This window comes from Capricornis sumatraensis, chromosome 5 (genome assembly GCF_032405125.1).
Source record: "Capricornis sumatraensis isolate serow.1 chromosome 5, serow.2, whole genome shotgun sequence".
Taxonomy (NCBI): Eukaryota; Metazoa; Chordata; class Mammalia; order Artiodactyla; family Bovidae; genus Capricornis; species Capricornis sumatraensis.
This window is the reverse complement of record NC_091073.1, coordinates 35,174,460-35,193,809: the sequence shown is the minus strand read 5'-3', so window position 1 is coordinate 35,193,809 and position 19,350 is coordinate 35,174,460. Positions and strand designations below refer to the sequence as shown.

The window sequence follows — 19,350 nt, the reverse complement described above, 5'->3', positions numbered from 1 at the left end:
ATTCATGAATTATCTTTGTTTTAGTACAGACAGGGGATCTAGTGGGGGTACCCAGGACTAGTGTCTACTCTGCCATGCATCAAATGGTAACCTTAAATTGCATTTCTGACATCAACCTGCCTCAGTGTTTTCCTCCATAAAATGAGGTTTATTATAGGGTTATATTAAGAAAGCCAACTCAATGAGGTGGCCAAGTGGTGAAAGCAATGGACGGCTAAGAAAGCCAAAGGTGAATGCCTTAAAAATTCAAAGTACTATGCAAATTGACGTAATTACTTATGGAAATTGCAAGAGTTTCTATTTTTTACAGCCACCACATTTCAGAGCATCTTACAATGAATATGGAGTTGAAAGATCCCTGGCCTAGCAATTATAGCACTTTTTCTACTGCAGACTATGCCCTAGCAATCTTTTCCTGTGGTTCCAAGTTCCACTGGGCCTACGACCACCTATATGCTACAGACTACATTTTCTCCCTGCCTTCCAGCCAGGAGCAGCCAAGTGACCAAGCTCCAACCAGTGTGATATGCACCGAAATGAGCATGCACACCCTAGGATGCCTTTGAGGTGTTTTTCCCTTTTTCCATGAAATGAAGTAAGTGTTCAAGTCATGTGTAGCATGTTGGCCACCCGGAAGCCAATACTGCTGAACCACCCTCCTCGGGAATGTCACCCAACTGAGACCCCAGCTTCCATGCTATTGAGGCCCTTATATTCCAGATCTTTCTGTAAAAGCAGCTTAGCCTGTGTCCCAGGAAACAGTCCACCTGTGTTTCAGCCCAAGTCTCTCAGTTACAAACTGGGTGACCTGGGTCTCTGAACCCGCCCACATAGGGGAGAAGGAGACGATATTTTTCCAGCCTACCACACTAAGGGGAGGTCAACACGAATCAGGACATAATGGAAGTATTTGCAAGGTATCATTGTGTTAATGTAAACTATTAGTAAATAATCCCAAGAATGAAATGGGAGAGAAATGAACATAATGTGAACATCTTATATAGCCCTATTCACTCTATAAAAGGAATATTAATCTTCCTTTTTACTTCCAAATAAATCTCATAGTGATTTTCAAATTGGAAAGTTAATATGCTATTGGTCCTCCCTATTGATAGACTTTAAAACGCCTCTTCCCTTTTGTCCTGTACCCTGTATCCTTCTCTATTTACAATGACACGGATACAGCAGATTCTAGGCATTTGCAGTTTTGACAATACAAGTGATTTTGTCAGGCTACAGATTTTAATTTCTCACACTGAAAGTGGTACATAAATTAACTAGATAGTGAACACTGACTTTAGTTAGAGGCAAGTTAAAGAGAACTGATTTAGAGAAACAATTTCAGAAGCCTTATGATTTATCAATGACATAGTCACAAGTAGATTAATGCGTTTAAGAACAATCCCAAAGCTAATGAGGGAATTCCACCAATCTCCCAGGGCCACCATTACGACCCCAGCTCGACAGACAGACTTGAAGCTGTTTGCACTTTCATTCCCAGGTAACTTACATGGCATGGTGATAACTGGGTAACTGGGAACATGAGTATGATCTTGAGGTCTGATTTCTCTTTCATTAATGCCAAAGACTAAATATGCTTTCTCCCATCAATTAATTCAGTAGAGGTTGGAATACTAACAAAGAATTTCAGGTCAATGTGGCATATCCTCAAAGTGGCAATGAACTTTTAAGAACCACTTGCTCCTTTGACACACTTGAGCCACACTGGGCTCTGTATCTATCGCTTGAAGCAGCCAAGCGCCTTTCCATCTTAGAAACTTTGTACTTGTCTTTACCTGGCCCAGGATGTTTGCCTCGCTGGTTCCCTGTTATCATTTGAGTCTTGGCTCCACTGTCCTCTCACAATCTATAGCAGGCTCTCCCTTCAAGACACTTTCTAACATATCACCCTGTATTATTTTTGTCATAACATATGGACAACTGACTCATCTGAAAAGACCCTGATGCTGGGAAAGATTGAGGGCAAAAGGAGGAAAGGGCAACAGAGGATGGGATGGTTGGATGACATCACTGATTCAATGGACATGAACTTGGGTGAACTCTGGGAGATGGTAAGAGACAAGGAATCCTGGCATGCTGCAGTCCATGGGGTCACAAGGAGTTAGACACAACTTAGCAAGTGAACAACAAGTATTACCCCCTAACACAGCTCTGTTAATCTGTTAACCATTCCTCTCTGTTCCCAGCCACTCACAAGCCACACTCCCCTAGACAGTGTGCTTTGTAAGAGCAGGAATCCTGCCTGCTTGATCCTGGGACGGGCCTCAGCACAGTGCTTCAGAAGTACTGTATCTGCTGAACCATTCCTGCTCTCTTTTCTTCCTTCACTATATGTAACCTTCAGAAATGAACTCACCATAGGCAATTCTTCTTTTTACACTTTCAACAAAAGGATGCAATGGGAGAAATGGTTAGAAATCCTGATATCAGGGTGTCAGCCATAAATAACCAGAAAGAATGGACCCTGAGATCAAAGACGCTGCCTTGAGCCTTATTAATGACCCATGATTTCATGTTTCTACCACATAGTAACTGGCATTATGCTTTTCTAATTTGGCTCCCTTCCTTGTCTCTAACACCAACATACACTGCGTCACTCAATTAGTACATTTCCATATTGCTTTCATAGAGTTTCCCTATTTGTTCCACATTTTCCTGCAACCCTTTATTTTCAGCCATCTGAAAATAATTACTTTGAGACATCTTTACCCATGCTAGAGGACTTCTTTTGACTTGCCTTTTCCCATCCGACACCAACTTATTGTTACCTGTCAGTGAGAGGAGTAATCACAAGTCGAGGGCTGTTTCCTAAATATTCATAGAAGTACTGGAACTGGGCATCACAGATATTTACGAGACAATGTTTCTGGGTGTCCTCCCACCGGTGACGAAGCTGAGAGAGCCAAGCAAAAGCCTGGGGAGTGATGACCTGAAAACATCATGTGATCACTACACATGAACACTGAGAGTTTTAAGGCCACAAATGTAATCTGTTAATTAACTCTGTTGAGTCACGTTTTACTCCTAAAAAATCTCACAAAAGGGAAATCTCTTGCACGCTCCTGCAAACTGTAATTGCATGTAAATCGCTGAATACTTAATCAGAAATATGTGTGTAACAAAAGTCTTCATTTTAAGAAGGCTATTACTGTAAAACAACATCAATTTCTTGATGCAATGCTTTTTCCCCTTTTATGAATCACCCTAGGGGACTGGATCACTTTTGTGACTTTATATTCATATCAGTGAAATCAGATGGAAAAAGCACATAATCCATTATTTCAGCATGTCAGAGGTATAAACAAACTACACTTTCAACCAAGTCCATTCTAAAATTGTTTTGCTTTTATTAGAGATTTCCACTCCATTTTTCATTAGGCCAAACAACCGTATTTTTTCATTGCCATTATTTCTTATTTTACTCAATTCTATCCATTATTTCCCAGTTTGAAAAATAATTCCAGTCTCTTTCCAGATCCAATGTGACCCAAGGATTTCCTAGGCATCACCTGAAGTTATCAAATTATTATCTGCTCATTGTCTGATGTCTACCCGAGTCTCCACATTGCATATTTATGCACACCAAATGAGCAGGAATTAGACAAAGTCTTTATCTCTTTAAGTACAAAATAAAGAACATATTTTAAATTAAAACTTCTGCTGCAAGCAAACCATCACTGATAAAAAAAATGATAAAATATGCAAGGTCATATTCAAAGAGTAGTTATCAATGGCTCATCATCAAAATGAGAACACATGGTAAGAGTATTTTACAAGGATAAATTTTAGATTAGGATTTAAACAACATTATTCAGTAAGTGTCCTGGATCAAGAAGTGTTTCTTTTTATGTTCACATGAAGAAGCATTTGCTTGCACTTTGTGGAGAGAATTAAAATTCACTTTGATTTTAATAAATTGAGAAGGAACTAGAAAAACAGCAGAAAATATGTCACAATATAAGCATACCCTCAAACCATGAAGGTAATTACCACCCTCAAAAAAAAAAAAAAAGAGATTTGGAAAAAGTAGTCTTATGGGCATGATATGTCAGTTTTGTTCACTAGACGATCGTACTTCTGACATTTTAAGTAGGAATATATTTTTTAAAAAGGATGAGTAATTCTTCCACATTAAACACTGGGGGTATCAAAGAGAAACATGGACTTTTTAAAGAGATAAGGAAAGAAGGTAAACAATGCATTGAAAGGAATACAAAGTAACTTCTTTAAAAAAAAAAAAGTAATTTAGCTTGAAATGGAAAAGACAAGGTGTGGCCAACATTTCTCTTTCTTCAAAAAGAAAATAATCAAAGGCACACAGAGATGAGTGAGGCGGCCCACAGTCTTACTACTACTGGCAGGATAAGCCACCAAGGTGGTTACCACAGGCCAATGGGCCAAGATGCTTATGTGTAGAGAAGCCACAAAACAGGGCAATGAACACATGACTTCTTGTCGTTCCCACATCCTGGCTTAACTTTTGGATGATCTGAATTAGAGGAGCCTTACGTGGCCAAATCCCTGGGGATATCACTTGGGGTAACTCTTTTAAGGATAATATATTTGTTAACCCATATAAAATAAATCCAAAGTAAGCATAACCAATTTCATAGAACTAATCAAAAATACCAACTTTAAAAAAAATTGCTTTCTCGGAAATATTTTTGACAAAAACACCCCTTTTAGTAAAGAGCAAAAGATACATGAAATCTCTGCAACTTGCCTTCTGAGAAATAAGTTTTGCCACCACATCTCTGGCATGGACATCGATGGTACAAATTGTCATGACCTTCTGCCTGTCTCCAGGTACGAGTTCTCCCAGCAGGAGCGCAATCAGTGTATTCAACTGAGAAATCTAGAAGGAATTTTTTTAGAGGTAAGAATTACAAACCCAGAATTTTATAGCCCAACAGTCTTTATAATTGAAAAAAGCCCTTTAGTTTACAAAACTATTTTAAACACATTGTCCCAGCTGGCCCTCGAACAACTATACGGGTAGGAGGGGAGTGGGTGGAAGGGATTTAATTAAGTAATATAAAATAAATATTACTGCCCCTTACCTCCCGAGCTAATACTCTGAGAAGACAAGCCAACCTGCAGGTAATGACAAAGCCAGACAAAGAAGCAAAGTTTCCTGGTTGCAGTGACCTGACTATCCACGTAACCATGATCTAGTCTATAACTTCAGTGGAACAGAAATGACTATAAAATTTTAAAAGGTCAAATTGAGCTAGCTTCTGTCAAAGTATAGTAAGAATTAAAAACAAAGTGCTTTTTTGACTGGTTGGTTTCCTGTTTTTTGTGTTTTTGCATGGAATATAGGGTGATTACTGAGAAAAGCTTTCAAATGTATGGCTGAAGACTGCTGCACTTAAATCTTACTCATATTCCTGGTGCTTCCTTGGTAGCTCAGCTGGTAGAGAATCCGCCTGCAATGTAGAAGACTCTGGTTCGATTCCTGGGTCAGGAAGATCCACTGGAGAAGGGATAGGCCACAAACTCCAGAATTCTTGGCTTCCCTGGTGGCTCAGCTAGTAAAGAATCTGCCTGAGATGCGGGAGACCTGGGTTGGATGCCCAGGTTGGGAAGATCCCCTGGAGAAGGGAACAGCTACCACTCCAGTATTCTGGCCTAGAGAATTCCATGGACTGTACAGTCCACGGGGTCCCAAACAGTTGGACATGACTGAGTGACTTTCACTTTTCACTTTCATATCCCTGATGGCGGTGGTTTAGTCGCTCAGTCATGTCTGATTCTTCGTGACCCCATGGACTATAGCCCACCAGGCTCCTCTGTCCATGGGATTTCTCAGGCAAGAGTACTGTAGTGGGTTGTCATGTTCTTCCCCAGGGGATCTTCCTCACAAAGGGATTGAACCCAGGTCTCCTGCATTGCAGGCAGACTTTTTACCATCTGAGTCATCATGGAAGCCACATTCATATCCCTATTTTTGCCTAAATAAGAGTAGCCGGTTCCAGCAATTTCTGAGATCAGTATATTTCAAACTAATGGTCTCTCTTCCTAGAATGGAAAGAGCTGGAATGGAATCACGTGGAATATAAAGAAATAAGGATGCTGCATTATAGTAATAAGAACATGAACTGCTTTATGAGTGTTATTTCAGTTTCACACTGGAGTGTATACAGATGTGTGTAAATTAGATCTGATATAAATTTTCTTAATATTAATCATGGTCAGAAAGGTTTGATGGATACTCTCTTAGGTGGTCATTTTGCTAGCATGCTTATTTGCATAAAATATTCCAGTCTTACTCAAGGTTTATTAACAAGAGTAGCAACAAAAATCTGCCTTATTCCAGGGTAGCATATTGCAACACAATACTGTCCCCTTTCCTTTCAGTTCAGTTCAGTTGCTCAGTTGTGTCCGACTCTTTGCGACCCCATGAATTGCAGCATGACAGGCCTCCCTGTCCATTACTAACTCCTGGAGTTCTCTCAAACTCATGTCCATCGAGTCAATGATGCCATCCAGCCATCTCATTCTCTGTCATCCCCTTCTCCTCCTGCCCCTAATCCCTCCCAGCATCAGAAACTTTTCCAATGAGTCAACACTTCGCATGAGGTGGCCAAAGTACTGGAGTTTCAGTTTTAGCATCAGTACTTCCAATGAACACCCAGGGCCGATCTCCTTCAGAATGGACTGGTTGGATCTCCTTGCAGTCCAAGGGACTCTCAAGAGTCTTCTCCAACACCGCAGTTCAAAAGCATCAATTCTTCAGTGCTCAGCTTTCTTCACAGTCCAACTCTCACATCCATACATGACCAATGGAAAAACCATAGCCTTCGGTCACGCTTCTGTTTTTAAAAAAAAAAAAAAAAAGAAAGAAAAACCATAGCCTTGACGAGACAGACCTTTGTTGGCAAAGTAATGTCTCCACTTTTGAATATGCTATCTAGGTTGGTCATAACTTTCCTTCCAAGGAGTAAGTGTCTTTTAATTTCATGGCTGCATTTACCATCTGCAGTGATTTTGGAGCCCAAAAAAATGAAGTCTGACACTGTTTCCACTGTTTCCCATGAAGTGATGGGACCAGATGCCATGAACTTCGTTTTCTGAATGTTGATTTTTAAGCCAACTTTTTCACTCTCCTCTTTCACTTTCATCAAGAGGCTTTTTAGTTCCTCTTCACTTTCTGCTATAAGGGTGGTGTCATCTGCATATCTGAGGTTATTGATATTTCTCCCAGCAATCTTGATTCCAGCTTGTGCTTCTTCTAGCCCAGCGTTTCTCATGATGTACTCTGCATATAAATTAAATAAGCAGGGTGACAGTATATAGCCTTGACATATTTGGAACCAGTCTGTTGTTCCATGTCCAGTTCTAACTGTTGCTTCCTAACCTGCATATACGTTTCTCAAGAGGCAGGTCAGGTGGTCTGGTATTCCCATCTCTTTAAGAATTTAACAGGCAAATTTGGCTTTGGAATGCAGAATGAAGCAGGGCAAAGGCTAATAGAGTTTTGCCAAGAGAACGCACTGGTCATAGCAAACACCCTCTTCCAACAACACAAGAGAAGACTCTACACATGGACATCACCAGATGGTCAACACCGAAATCAGATTGATTATATTCTTTGCAGCCAAAGATGGAGAAGCTCTATACAGTCAGCAAAACAAGACCTGGAGCTGACTGTGGCTCAGATCATGAACTCCTTATTGCCAAATTCAGACTTAAATTGAAGAAAGTAGGGAAAACCACTAGACCATGCAGGTATGACCTAAATCAAATCCCTTATGATTATACAGTGGAAGTGAGACATAGATTTAAGGGCCTAGATCTGATAGATAGAGTGCCTGGTGAACTATGGACAGAGGTTTGTGACATTGTACAGGAGACAGGGATCAAGACCATCCCCATGGAAAAGAAATGCAAAAAAGCAAAATGGCTGTCTGGGGAGGCCTTACAAATAGCTGTGAAAAGAAGAGAAGTGAAAAGCAAAGGAGAAATGGAAAGATATACCCATTTGAGGCAGAGTTCCAAAGAATAGCAAGGAGAGATAAGAAAGCCTTCCTCAGCAATCAATGCAAAGAAAGAGAGGAAAAGAACAGAATGAGAAAGACTAGAGATCTCTTCAAGAAAATGAGAGGTACCCAGGGAACATTTCATGCAAAGATGGGCTCGATAAAGGAAAGAAATGGTATGGACCTAACAGAAGCAGAAGATATTAAGAAGAGGTGGCAAGAATACACGGAAAAACTGTACAAAAAAGGTCTTCATGACCAAGATAATCATGATGGTGTGATTACTAATCTAGAGCCAGACATCCTGGAATGTAAAGTCAAGTGGGCCTTAGAAAGCATCACTACGAACAAAGCTAGTGGAAGTGATGGAATTCCAGTTGAGCTATTTCAAATACTAAAAGATGATGCTGTGAAAGTGCTGCACTCAATATGCCAGCAAATTTGGAAAACTCAGCAGTGGCCACAGGACTGGTAAAGGTCAGTTTTCATTCCAGTTCCAAAGAAAGGCAGTGCCAAAGAATGCTGAGACTATCGCACAACTGCACTCATCTCACACGCTAGTAAAGTAATGCTCAATATTCTCCAAGTCAGGCTTCAGCAATACGTGAACCGTGAACTTCCTGATGTTCAAGCTGGTTTTAGAAAAGGCAGAGGAACCAGAGATCAAATTGTCAACATCCACTGGATCGTGGAAAAAGCAAGAGAGTTCCAGAAAAACATCTATTTCAGCTTTATGGACTATGCCAAAACCTTTGACTATGTGGATCATAATAAACTGTGGAGAATTCTGAAAGAGACGGGAATACCAGACCCCTTTCCTTTATAACTTTGCAAATGACAGTCAATGACAAACTGTTAGATCCTGAATGAACTGGTTGTAAGTGAATATATCATATCACCAAAGGCTCTCAAATCTTTACTGTCAAAAACAGATTTCCTTTAGTACTATTACCACATTCCAGAAAGCACCAAATAGTGCAATCTGCCCTGAGACTGCTGTGCAGCTAAATGGCAGAAGGTTCTATAGGTACAGCATGCATAGTGAAGGCAGGCAGAGAAACAATAACCATAGCACGCACAATTCACATGAAATCAGAGTGCACAATGCACCAGGCACTGCGTAGGGTTATTGTCTATATTATCTCATTCAATCTTCACAACACTCTATTATTCTCATTTTGCAGGTTAAAGACAATTGACTCACGGGCATATTAACCACAACTGCCAAACAGGGCAGGGGGGGAATTCAAATCCAGACAGTCTGACTTCAGAGCCTGAGTTCTTATTGATCACATCGCATAGACTCCTTGTACCAGCCTCCACAAGACCAAATCCACCCACCACTTTCAAGTCGGAAAAGCAGTGGTTATGCAAAAAGCATTCCAGAGAGACTTAAAATCAAACACAGTGAATAGTTGGTTCAAAGGAAGAAAAACGTGTACTTGAGACATCCAGCCTTATAGCATTAATCTACTTTTCACATTCTACATCCAAAAAATGTAGTTACATGGTAACAAAGCAGAGGTGATTGTTATCTCATGACTGCCACATTCAGTGTTCATCATACCCTGCTTTTAGGCTCCACAAGGGCAAGGTCTGTGTCTGCCTAGTTGAGAGCTTTGTCCCCAGCGCCACTGGGGAACTAGGTGGTGAAAGTAGGTGCTCAATGCATGTTTGCTGAGTAGATGAGTGAAGGAAGAGCAAGAGTCTACCCACATGTAAGTTTCTCAGCAAAATTTATCACACATTGGTTAGAAAAGTGGTACTTCCGCATTGGATATTTTCCCCATCTTGGCCAAGATACCCAGTCTGTAGTGTCCCAAGTCTAACACCAGTACCAGAATTTCTGTTAAAAAGTGTTGATTATAACAACAGAAATAATAGTTTATGTCCCTTAAAAACATTTATAATTTCACATCCTTTCAGAAGCACTTGTCTGAGCCTTTCTGTGATCTCTCCATTATTGATCTCTCCTTTTTAAGAAAAGTTCAGCCAAGTGACAGATGATTAAAAATACAGCTTGTCAACATTATGCGAGACTTCCCTGGTGGCATCACTGACTCAACGGACATGAGTTTGAGCAAGCTCCAGGAGATGATAAGGGGCAGGAAAACCTGGCATGCTGCAGTCCGTGGGGTCACAGAGAGCTGCACACGACTGAGAGACTTAACAATGACAAATACACGAGGCAACACAGGAGGAACACTGTCCTTGCAGCAGCAGAAACACGGCAACTCTACCAGCATCAAGGGATAGACTTCTCAGTGTAGGCACACCCAAGTCATAGTGGCAAAGCAGCTGGAACAGCCCTTCTGTAGAAATGGTCAAATCTGGAGCTTGTAAGTCCTCAGCTCAGCAAGCTGAAGTGAACATTTAAGGTAACAACTACAGCACTTTGGGAGTCAACTACCAGAACCCTCAAACCTCCTTCCAGCCAGACAAACACAGAAGTGATACTCTCTGCGTCTCTTTTAACAATAGCCATAAGGATCTCTAATCTTGAAACCCACCAATGTTTTAACTTTAGCAATATCAGAAAAAAATGGACTTTCATGTACTGAGAACAAAGAAAATTGCCAGAGAAACTAGGTCCCACACTTTCTGACACTATCAAGTCTGTGGAATCCCAGTTTCTCACCTTCCTTTGCACTATTCATTTCACACTTCTCCTTCAATCACATCACAAACCCCAGCAGAATACTGAGCAGTGAATGTCAGACAGTGAGCATAATGACCCCATTCCTGACATTAATGAAAATGATGCTAACGTTTCACCATTAAGCATGATTTTCTCTGTAAGTTTCTGATAGATACTCTTCATCAAGTTTTCAAGTTCCTTTCAGATGCGTTATAGGAAAAGAAAAAGGTATTAAAAAAAATCACTAAAATAAACTCCCACCTTACGATACTTGAAAAAGAGGAGCAAATTACACTCAAAGTAAGTAGATGAAAGGCAGTCATCAAGATAAAACAGAAATCAGTGAAATACAAAACAAACAGAGAAAATCAACAAAGATTAGTTTTTTTGAAAACTTAAATAAGATTGATAAACATACAGGAAGTCTGATTACAAACAAAGGCGAGAAAACACAAATTACCAGCCAGGAATGAAAGAGGGGCACAACGGCAGACCCTCCAGATACGCTAAGGATAATGTTGGTAAAGGACGACATACGCAATTCAGTTAAGTCTGAAAACTTAGCTCTGGGTGGATGAGCCTTCTTCAGCAAAGGGCCAGACAGAAAACGTTTCAGGCTTTGAGGGCTGCATGGTCTCTACTGCAACACCGCCACTTATAAGACCAGTGCCGGGCGAAAGCAGCCAAAAGTATGCGCACCAGGCCAGATGCGGTCAGATGGCTGTCATCTGCCAGACCTGGTCTGAGATTAAAAACGGGTTAGTACCTCGAAAAAACACAAATTCCCAAAGCCGACACAAGAAAAAAACAAAAAAAAAGCTACACAACAGCATGTACATGAAAGAAATCAAGGTATAAGTGAAACGAGGAGATGTTTCACAACGCAAATGCCAGGCCCAGAGAGCATCACCAGAGATTTCGATCAGTCACCGTCTGTCACAAAATGATACATGAGAATACAATACTTCTCAGTTCCTTTTAAGGAACATAATCCTGATCCCCAAACTCGCAAAGATATTATAATAGAAAATTACAGATAAGTGTCCCTTATGAACATAAATGCAGAATTCCTGGACAAAATATTAGCAAATAAAATCCAGCAAAAAATATATACACATCAATAAACGGTAATACATCATAAACAACTGGAGCTGGCTTTGTATTCAAAACTCACCATAGTAACAGAATAAAAGAGACAAACCACAAGAGAGTATCTTAGAAGATTTGAAAAACTTCTGTATCTCTTCAAGACAAAAGTCTTGGTATGTAACGGAAGGTATCTTACTCTATTTGAGAAAGATTGTCTACAAAAATCTAGCACTACTATTATACTTAAAACACTGTTCTTCCCTAAGACTGGGAAGAGGCCAGGATCGTCTGTCCTCATTACTTCTATTCAACACTGGACCCGAAGTCCTAGCTTAATTCAGTAACTTGAGAAAAGGGAATAAAGGGAAAAAAGAATGGAAGACGAGAAGTAAAACTCCTATTATTTATAGATGGCATATTCATACACATAGAAAGCCTATGAAACTATATTAAAAAGAAAATCATGCTAAAACTAGCAAACAAATTTGGAAAAGTCTCCAGACACAAGGTGAATGTTAAAATGTCAATATAGTTCTATACACCAACTACAAACATTACAAAATAAAATTTAAAAATTAATTTGCATGTTTAAAGTCAGATACAACTGAAGCAACTCAGCAAGCATTGTTCAGAAAACATTGCTCAGAAATATTAAAGAATATCCACATCAAGAGACATAACATGTTCTTGTATTTTAAAAATAATCACTGCTGAGATATTCATCCTTCCAATATATTTATATTCAATGTCATCCCAGTTAAAATTTAATTAGACTAAATGATTGATGACGCTTTTTAAAACAAACAATATGATAGAAAAATGTATTTGGAAATGAAAAAAAACGGGGTGATTCCCTGGTGATCCAGTGTCCCTGGTGGTTCACTGGTTAGGACCCTGTACTTTCACTGCCAAGGGTGTGGGTTTAATCCCAGGCCAAGGGGTCAGAAAGAGTCGGACACGACTGAGTACCTGAGCACACACATAGGGAACTAAAATCCCACAAGCCACACAGAGGCATCAAAAAGAGAGAAAGAAAGGAAGAGAACTTAGAATAGCCTAAATAATTTTGACAAAAAATAATACAATTGGAGAGTACATGTAACACGATTTCCAGGTGATACAGTATAAAGCTACAGTAATTAACACTGTGGATGTGGTATATAGAGAGAAACAGATCCATGGAACAGAAGAATCTGGAAATAAGCCCCCCTATAAATAATCATTTGACTTTTTACCAAGGCACAAAGTTAATTCAAAGGAAAAAGAAGAGATGTATGGATCACAGATCTAAATGAAAAATAGAACTAGAAAGCACCTAGAAGGAAAACAGGAAAATATATTTATGACATTAAGAAAGGCAAGAACTTCCTGTATGTGACATAAAGAAAACTGATCATAAAGTAAAAACTTGATATACTAAACTATATCAGAATTAAAACATTCTACTCACAAAATATACCGTTAATAAAATGAGTAGTTAGTTCATTCATGTACTGACCAAGGACTTCTGCTCAAAACAAATCCTGTACCATTCTATACAGTAACATCTGCTATACAAATATGTTTGTCAAGATAGACTAGAATGAAGGCAGTCAATCCCTCTGCTCACAAGATGGATAAAATGTGAGACCCACAAGGACTGTCTCCCTACAGTGCTAAATGGAAATCACAGACCAAAAAGGGAGATGTGCTAATTCCTGAGACTGGCCAACAGAACTTTCTCTTGTACTTCATCACTGCCAGCTTTCTGTCCCAAGTTTATTAGATCTTTATGAGTAAAAAAAAAATCTTTGCATCTTTTTCTATATTCCAGAACAGTTGATATAACGTGGTATTAATCTGTTTCTAAAATGTCTGACAGAACCATTGGAACAGTACTCTATTTACAAGATATATATATATATAAATTTTAACTTGATTACCATTTCTTCTGTGGTTACTGGTCTACTCAAGCTTTCTACCTCACTTTGAATCAATCCAAGAAAGTGTTCATAGAAAATCACCCATTTAATTTTCAATTTATATATTAGCATAAAATCACATGGAGTGCTGTCCTGTCTTCTAAGAATCTTTTTTACAGGGGAATGCGTCTTTCCAGCTCTTTGTTGTGTTTGCTTTCTCCTCTGAACTGCAAATCTTTGTCAGTGTTTGATCTGTTCAAAGAAGCAACTCTTAAGTTAATGGGTCAGACTGGACTCAAGGGCTCCATGGGTAACATTTTTCTGTTACCTCCATCTGTCACGGTGGGGATCTTGAGTTACTTCAGGATCTGTTCTGCTGCTTTCTCTAGAACCACAGTTGGTGAACTACAGGTAATGAGCCCAATATGGCCCACCACCTGTTTTTATAAATAATGTTTGATTGGAACTGAGTCTTGTCCATTCACTTAAAATTGTCTATGTCTTCATTCCCACTATAACAGCAGAGAGAAATGGGTGTGAAAGAGATGAAAAAGCCCATAAAGACTAAAATATTTACTATTCCATCCTGCACAGAAAAAGTTACCCAACCCAAAATCTACAGTCAAGACACAGTCATGGCAGAAGTCCTCAATAAATGTCTCACTTCGTTTATGAAGTATTTCTCAGGGCTTTATCCCCAGGACAAACACTCACTGATGATCTCTCAGGACGTACAAGAGGCAGGACTGGTTCCAAATGTCTGTCTCTTAGACATTCAGTACTTATCCCTGACCACAAGCCCCATGCTTTTTCCCTTTATTGAATTTCAGTTTGAAATCCCTCTGGAATTTCATTGGAATAAAATAGGCTTATCATGGCAATAGCTTTTTAAAAAATTATTTTTAAAAAATTATTTTTTTTTATTGGAGGATAACTGCTTTACAATACTGAGTTGGCCTTTGCCATATATTAACATGAGCCAGCCACAGGTATACATAGGCCCCTCTTAGTTATCTATCAGTTTGATTCCATCTGTTGTCAACTTCTAGGCATTCCTCAAATTATCTGGTCTAGTTTTTCCAGCTGCAGTATGATTTTATTTTTGTATACTTTATCTTTCAATGTAAGTTGTGATGTATTAAAAGTAACCAGGCTGGGCCCAAAATGGAGTTGCTCATGCTAAAGCCCCATGTAAGCAACCTAAAACTTAACTGTTTCTACACTGGACTTTCCCAGAAAAGGAAGGCTTAGGTCAACCAATCAGTACCTGCCTGCTCAGCACACATTACCTGACAGGGCTCTTAGGCCTCCCTTTGCTCCTTACTCTCAAAGTCACCCTGCTTTAAACAATCCGTAAATGCCCAGCATAATTTCCTCCCTTGCTCCTGCTCACTTTGGTTTATAAAAGTCTCTCATTTTCTATAGCTCTTTCTATAGCTTCTTTCCATCTGCAGATTGAATGCTGCCTGATTGATGAATCACTGAATAAAAGCCTACTAGGTCAGTAAATTGTCTGTGGAAAAATTTTCTTTTAACAGATGTGAGGGGCAGTAGAAAATATGTGCTCTACTCATCATCTGGGAGGTTCCTGCTATATTAGGAAGCATGAGCCTATCAGATCACACTTTTCTACAAAGACAAAAACAAACAAAAAATTAACTTATGTCTAATACACAGTGGGTAGCTGCAGCCTTCTTCTTTGAGTCAAAGGGTTGGGACAAAATAAGAACACTATCAACACAGCATCTAGTTGTTTTTAAAAGAATTTCTCAGTGATTAAAAATGAGACTAAAAACTGACCTTAAGTAGAAAAATTAGAATCTCTTTCTATACACATAATAATTCAGAATATTTAAGGTCAGGAAGGGTGAATGGTTAATAAGAAAAGCTTTATATTCCTTACCATGAGTCTTATTAAAAGTACCCTAGGCGATGTACCAGTACACTAGTAATTAATATTTTCAAGTCCAAAATGCTTCCCTTTTTTGGATGATTTTCATATAGTGTAATAATAAAGGAAGAATGGAAATAGTTTCTTATCAGATTCCAAGTCTAACAAAACAAAATACTTTTGTGAAGGAACTCTCAAATCTGAGAAATTTTATCTGTTTTACCTCCAGTTTGGCACAAGGCAGCACTGTATATACAAAATGCAGTATTTTTGCCTTTAATCCCAATATCAGCAAATATACAAGATGTTGGGGGGGGTGACTTTAAAATAATTACCTTAGTTAATTTCACTACAACTTGGAATTGAGAACTAAGGAAAGAAATTACTTGTTCAGGTAGATCATCGGTTACTACACTCAACTCAGTTTTGAAATTAAACTATTTTTAAAGGACTGAAGTTCATCTTCCAAGCTGCTCACAATATTAGCAAGAGTCATTTTAATTAAAAACAAATTCTAGCAAATCGTATATCCATTTTTAAGGAGTTTCAATTCAGATGCACACACTTCTCATGAACCAAACTACAGCTTTAACAGTATTCAAATGTTAGCTTCACTCGTGTGCAACTTAGTGGCAATGCTGAAATGCTATATTGAAGGCATCCGTTGGCTGATCTGTCAAACATTTCAATTCATGCTAGAAGTATTTTATAATTAAGCATGTAAGTGCTGTCTTCATAAACCATCCTATTTGTCTACTTCTCATCTAATGTAAAAGTTTTAAATTACTTTAAAGGAGTAAAAAACACTAAATTTTATTAGCTGAATAACATAAGCTATTAGACTATGAATAATTTTAGCTCTGAGAATAAAAAGAATCGACCCAATGCTAAATACAGGGGAGGGAATGGACAATTTTCACACACTGATATTGGGAAGGTAAACTTGGCATGATGTTTCAAAGGCTTAAAAAGTTCTGCTCTTTGAGCTAGCAGTTTTACATCTGGAAATTTATCCTGAATAAAGGAAGAAAAATATGTGCAACAGGTATGTAGACACAAGACTGGTTATTACACTATTATTAATAAGCACCAAAAATAAAAACAAGCTAGACAGCCAGTATTAAATAGCAATAATAATAACAATAGGCAATCTTGCAACACATTGGGTTACACTGAATGAATAATTCCTTTATTAACACAGAGCGCATTTAAATAAAATCCACACATCCACATTCAAAGTACACAGCCAAGTATAAGAGAGGGGGAAGACGGATGGGAAAGGAAGAAGGGGAAAGGGCTGGGGAAGAGTAGGTGACAGTCCCAATGCCAATGTACATCTATGCCAGAGCAGCAGAACGAGGTTACAAGGCTGATGTCATGCAGCCTGAAGGAGGGTTTGAGTAGAGACTCAAACACTGGACACTGAAGTTTAAACTGCCCACGTGGCCACAGAACATGTCTGCGTCTCTGCCTCTTACACTCCCTGAGCAAGGTAGGGAGTTGGAGTCGAGATGCTGACATCAAGCTGAGATCCTCAGAGTATTACACAATCCAGTGAAAGGTTCTAGAAAGACTCTACCTTCTAGCTCAGAGAAGCAAGTAGTAAGCTTGAAACATCTTGCTAGGCTTTTGATAGGAAAAAGTTCTCCAAAAGAAATCAACATCTCACACCTCTGCCACATGCAGCTATGGCATCCAAGTTGACCCTGCCTCTATGACTGGGAAATCCCAGACTAAGTAATTGAACACAAAATTAATCCAGAACTCTCAAAACCTGTAGAAACCTGGAAGAAAGAAGGAGAAAAACATGAAGGGACATGTGCTCAGTGTAGGATACACAGAATTCCTTCAGAAAAAAAAAACAAAACCTAGATAACCTTTAAAATAAATATACAAAAGATTTACTGCATAGCACAGGGAACTACAGTCAATATACTGTAATAACCTATCATGGAAAACAAGTTCAAAAATAATATATGCGTACATGTATAGCTGAATCACACACAAAAAAGAATTCTACTTTTTGAAATTCAGTAATGTTCATCTCGGAGAAGGCAATGGCACCCCACTCCAGTACTCTTGCCTGGAAAATCCCATGGACGGAGGAGCCTGGTAGGCTGCAGTCCATGGGGTCTCTGAGAGTCGGACACGACCGAGCGACTTCATTTCACTTTTCACTTTCATGCACTGGAGAAGGAAATGGCACCCCACTCCAGTGTTCTTGCCTAGAGAATCCCAGGGACAGGGGAGCCTGGTGGGCTGCCGTCTATGGGGCTGCACAGAGTTGGACACAACTGAAGAGACTTAGCAGCAATGTTTATCTTTTTGCCAGTTTTTCTAAATGTCCTATGGACATCTAAAAACAATGCATGAGATACAAAATTTTTAATATATTTGTAAAGGATATAAGATTAATATAAATTAACACAAATAGAAATCTATTATATTTAAATTAATGATATAATTCCAGACACTTCTATTCTTATTTTTTTGCACTTGATAAAATATTCTTAGAGAAATGTTAATATGTCTCACTATGATTATATATTTTTTCTTTTCCCTTATATTTCTTCTGATTTTTGCTTTACGGATGTTTGTTTCTTAAACAGATAGGAATACCAGACCACCTGACCTGCCTCCTGAGAAATCTATATGCAGGTCAAGAAGCAACAGTTAGAACTGGACATGGAACAACAGACTGGTTCCAAATTTTGGGAAAGGAGTACATCAAGGTATATTGTCACCCTGCTTATTTAACTTCTATGCAGAGTACATCATGAGAAACGTTGGGCTGGATGAAGCACAGCTGGCATCAAGATTGCCGGGAGAAATATCAATAACCTCAGATATGCAGATGACACCACCCTTACGGCAGAAAGTGAAGAAGAACTAAAGAGCCTCTTATACAGATGGCTAACAAACACATGAAAAGATGCTCAACATCACTCATTATCAGAGAAATGCAAATCAAAACCACAATGAGGTACCACTTCACACCAGTCAGAATGGCTGCGATCCAAAAATCTGCAAGCAATAAATGCTGGAGAGGGTGTGGAGAAAAGGGAACCCTCCTACACTGTTGGTGGGAATGCAAACTAGTACAACCACAATGGAAAACAGTGTGGAGATTCCTTAAAAAATTGCAAAAAGAACTGCCATATGACCCAGCAATCCCACTGCTGGGCATACACACGGAGGAAACCAGAATTGAAAGAGACACATGTACCCCAATGTTCATCGCAGCACTGTTTATAATAGCCAGGACATGGAAACAACCTAGATGTCCATCAGCAGATGAATGGATAAGAAAGCTGTGGTACATATACACAATGGAGTATTACTCAGCCGTTAAAAAGAATTCATTTGAATCAGTTCTGATGAGATGAATGAAACTGGAGCCGATTATACAGAGTGAAGTAAGCCAGAAAGAAAAACACCAATACAGTATACTAACACAAATATATGGAATTTAGAAAGATGGCAATGATGACCCTGTATGCAAGACAGCAAAAAGGACACTGATATGTATAGCGGACTTTTGGACTCAGAGGGAGAGGGAGAGGGTGGGATGATTTGGGAGAATGGAATTGTAACGTGTATACTATCATGTAAGAATCGAATCACCAGTCTATGTCCGATGCAGGATACAGCATGCTTGGGGCTGGTGCACGGGGATGACCTGGAGGGATGTTGTGGGGAGGGAGGTGGGAGGGGGGTTCATGTTTGGGATCGCATGTACACAGTGGTGGATTCATGTCAATGTATGGCAAAACCAATACAGTATTATAAAGTAAAATAAAGTAAAAATAAAAAGTTTAAAAAAAAACC

At 39.1% G+C, this 19,350-nt stretch overlaps 1 protein-coding gene across 1 annotated transcript in view; it reads right to left on the bottom strand.

Annotated features, from left to right (window-relative positions):
• Window positions 1–19,350, bottom strand: part of DNAH11 (dynein axonemal heavy chain 11) — a 357,268-nt gene that overhangs the window by 231,681 nt on the left and 106,237 nt on the right. The window contains exons 31-32 of the mRNA XM_068973106.1: window positions 4,745–4,876; window positions 2,790–2,950 (exon numbers count right to left, since the gene is read on the bottom strand). Of these exons, the coding sequence (XP_068829207.1) occupies window positions 2,790–2,950; window positions 4,745–4,876 (293 nt within the window). The remainder of the gene's footprint in view (window positions 1–2,789; window positions 2,951–4,744; window positions 4,877–19,350) is intronic.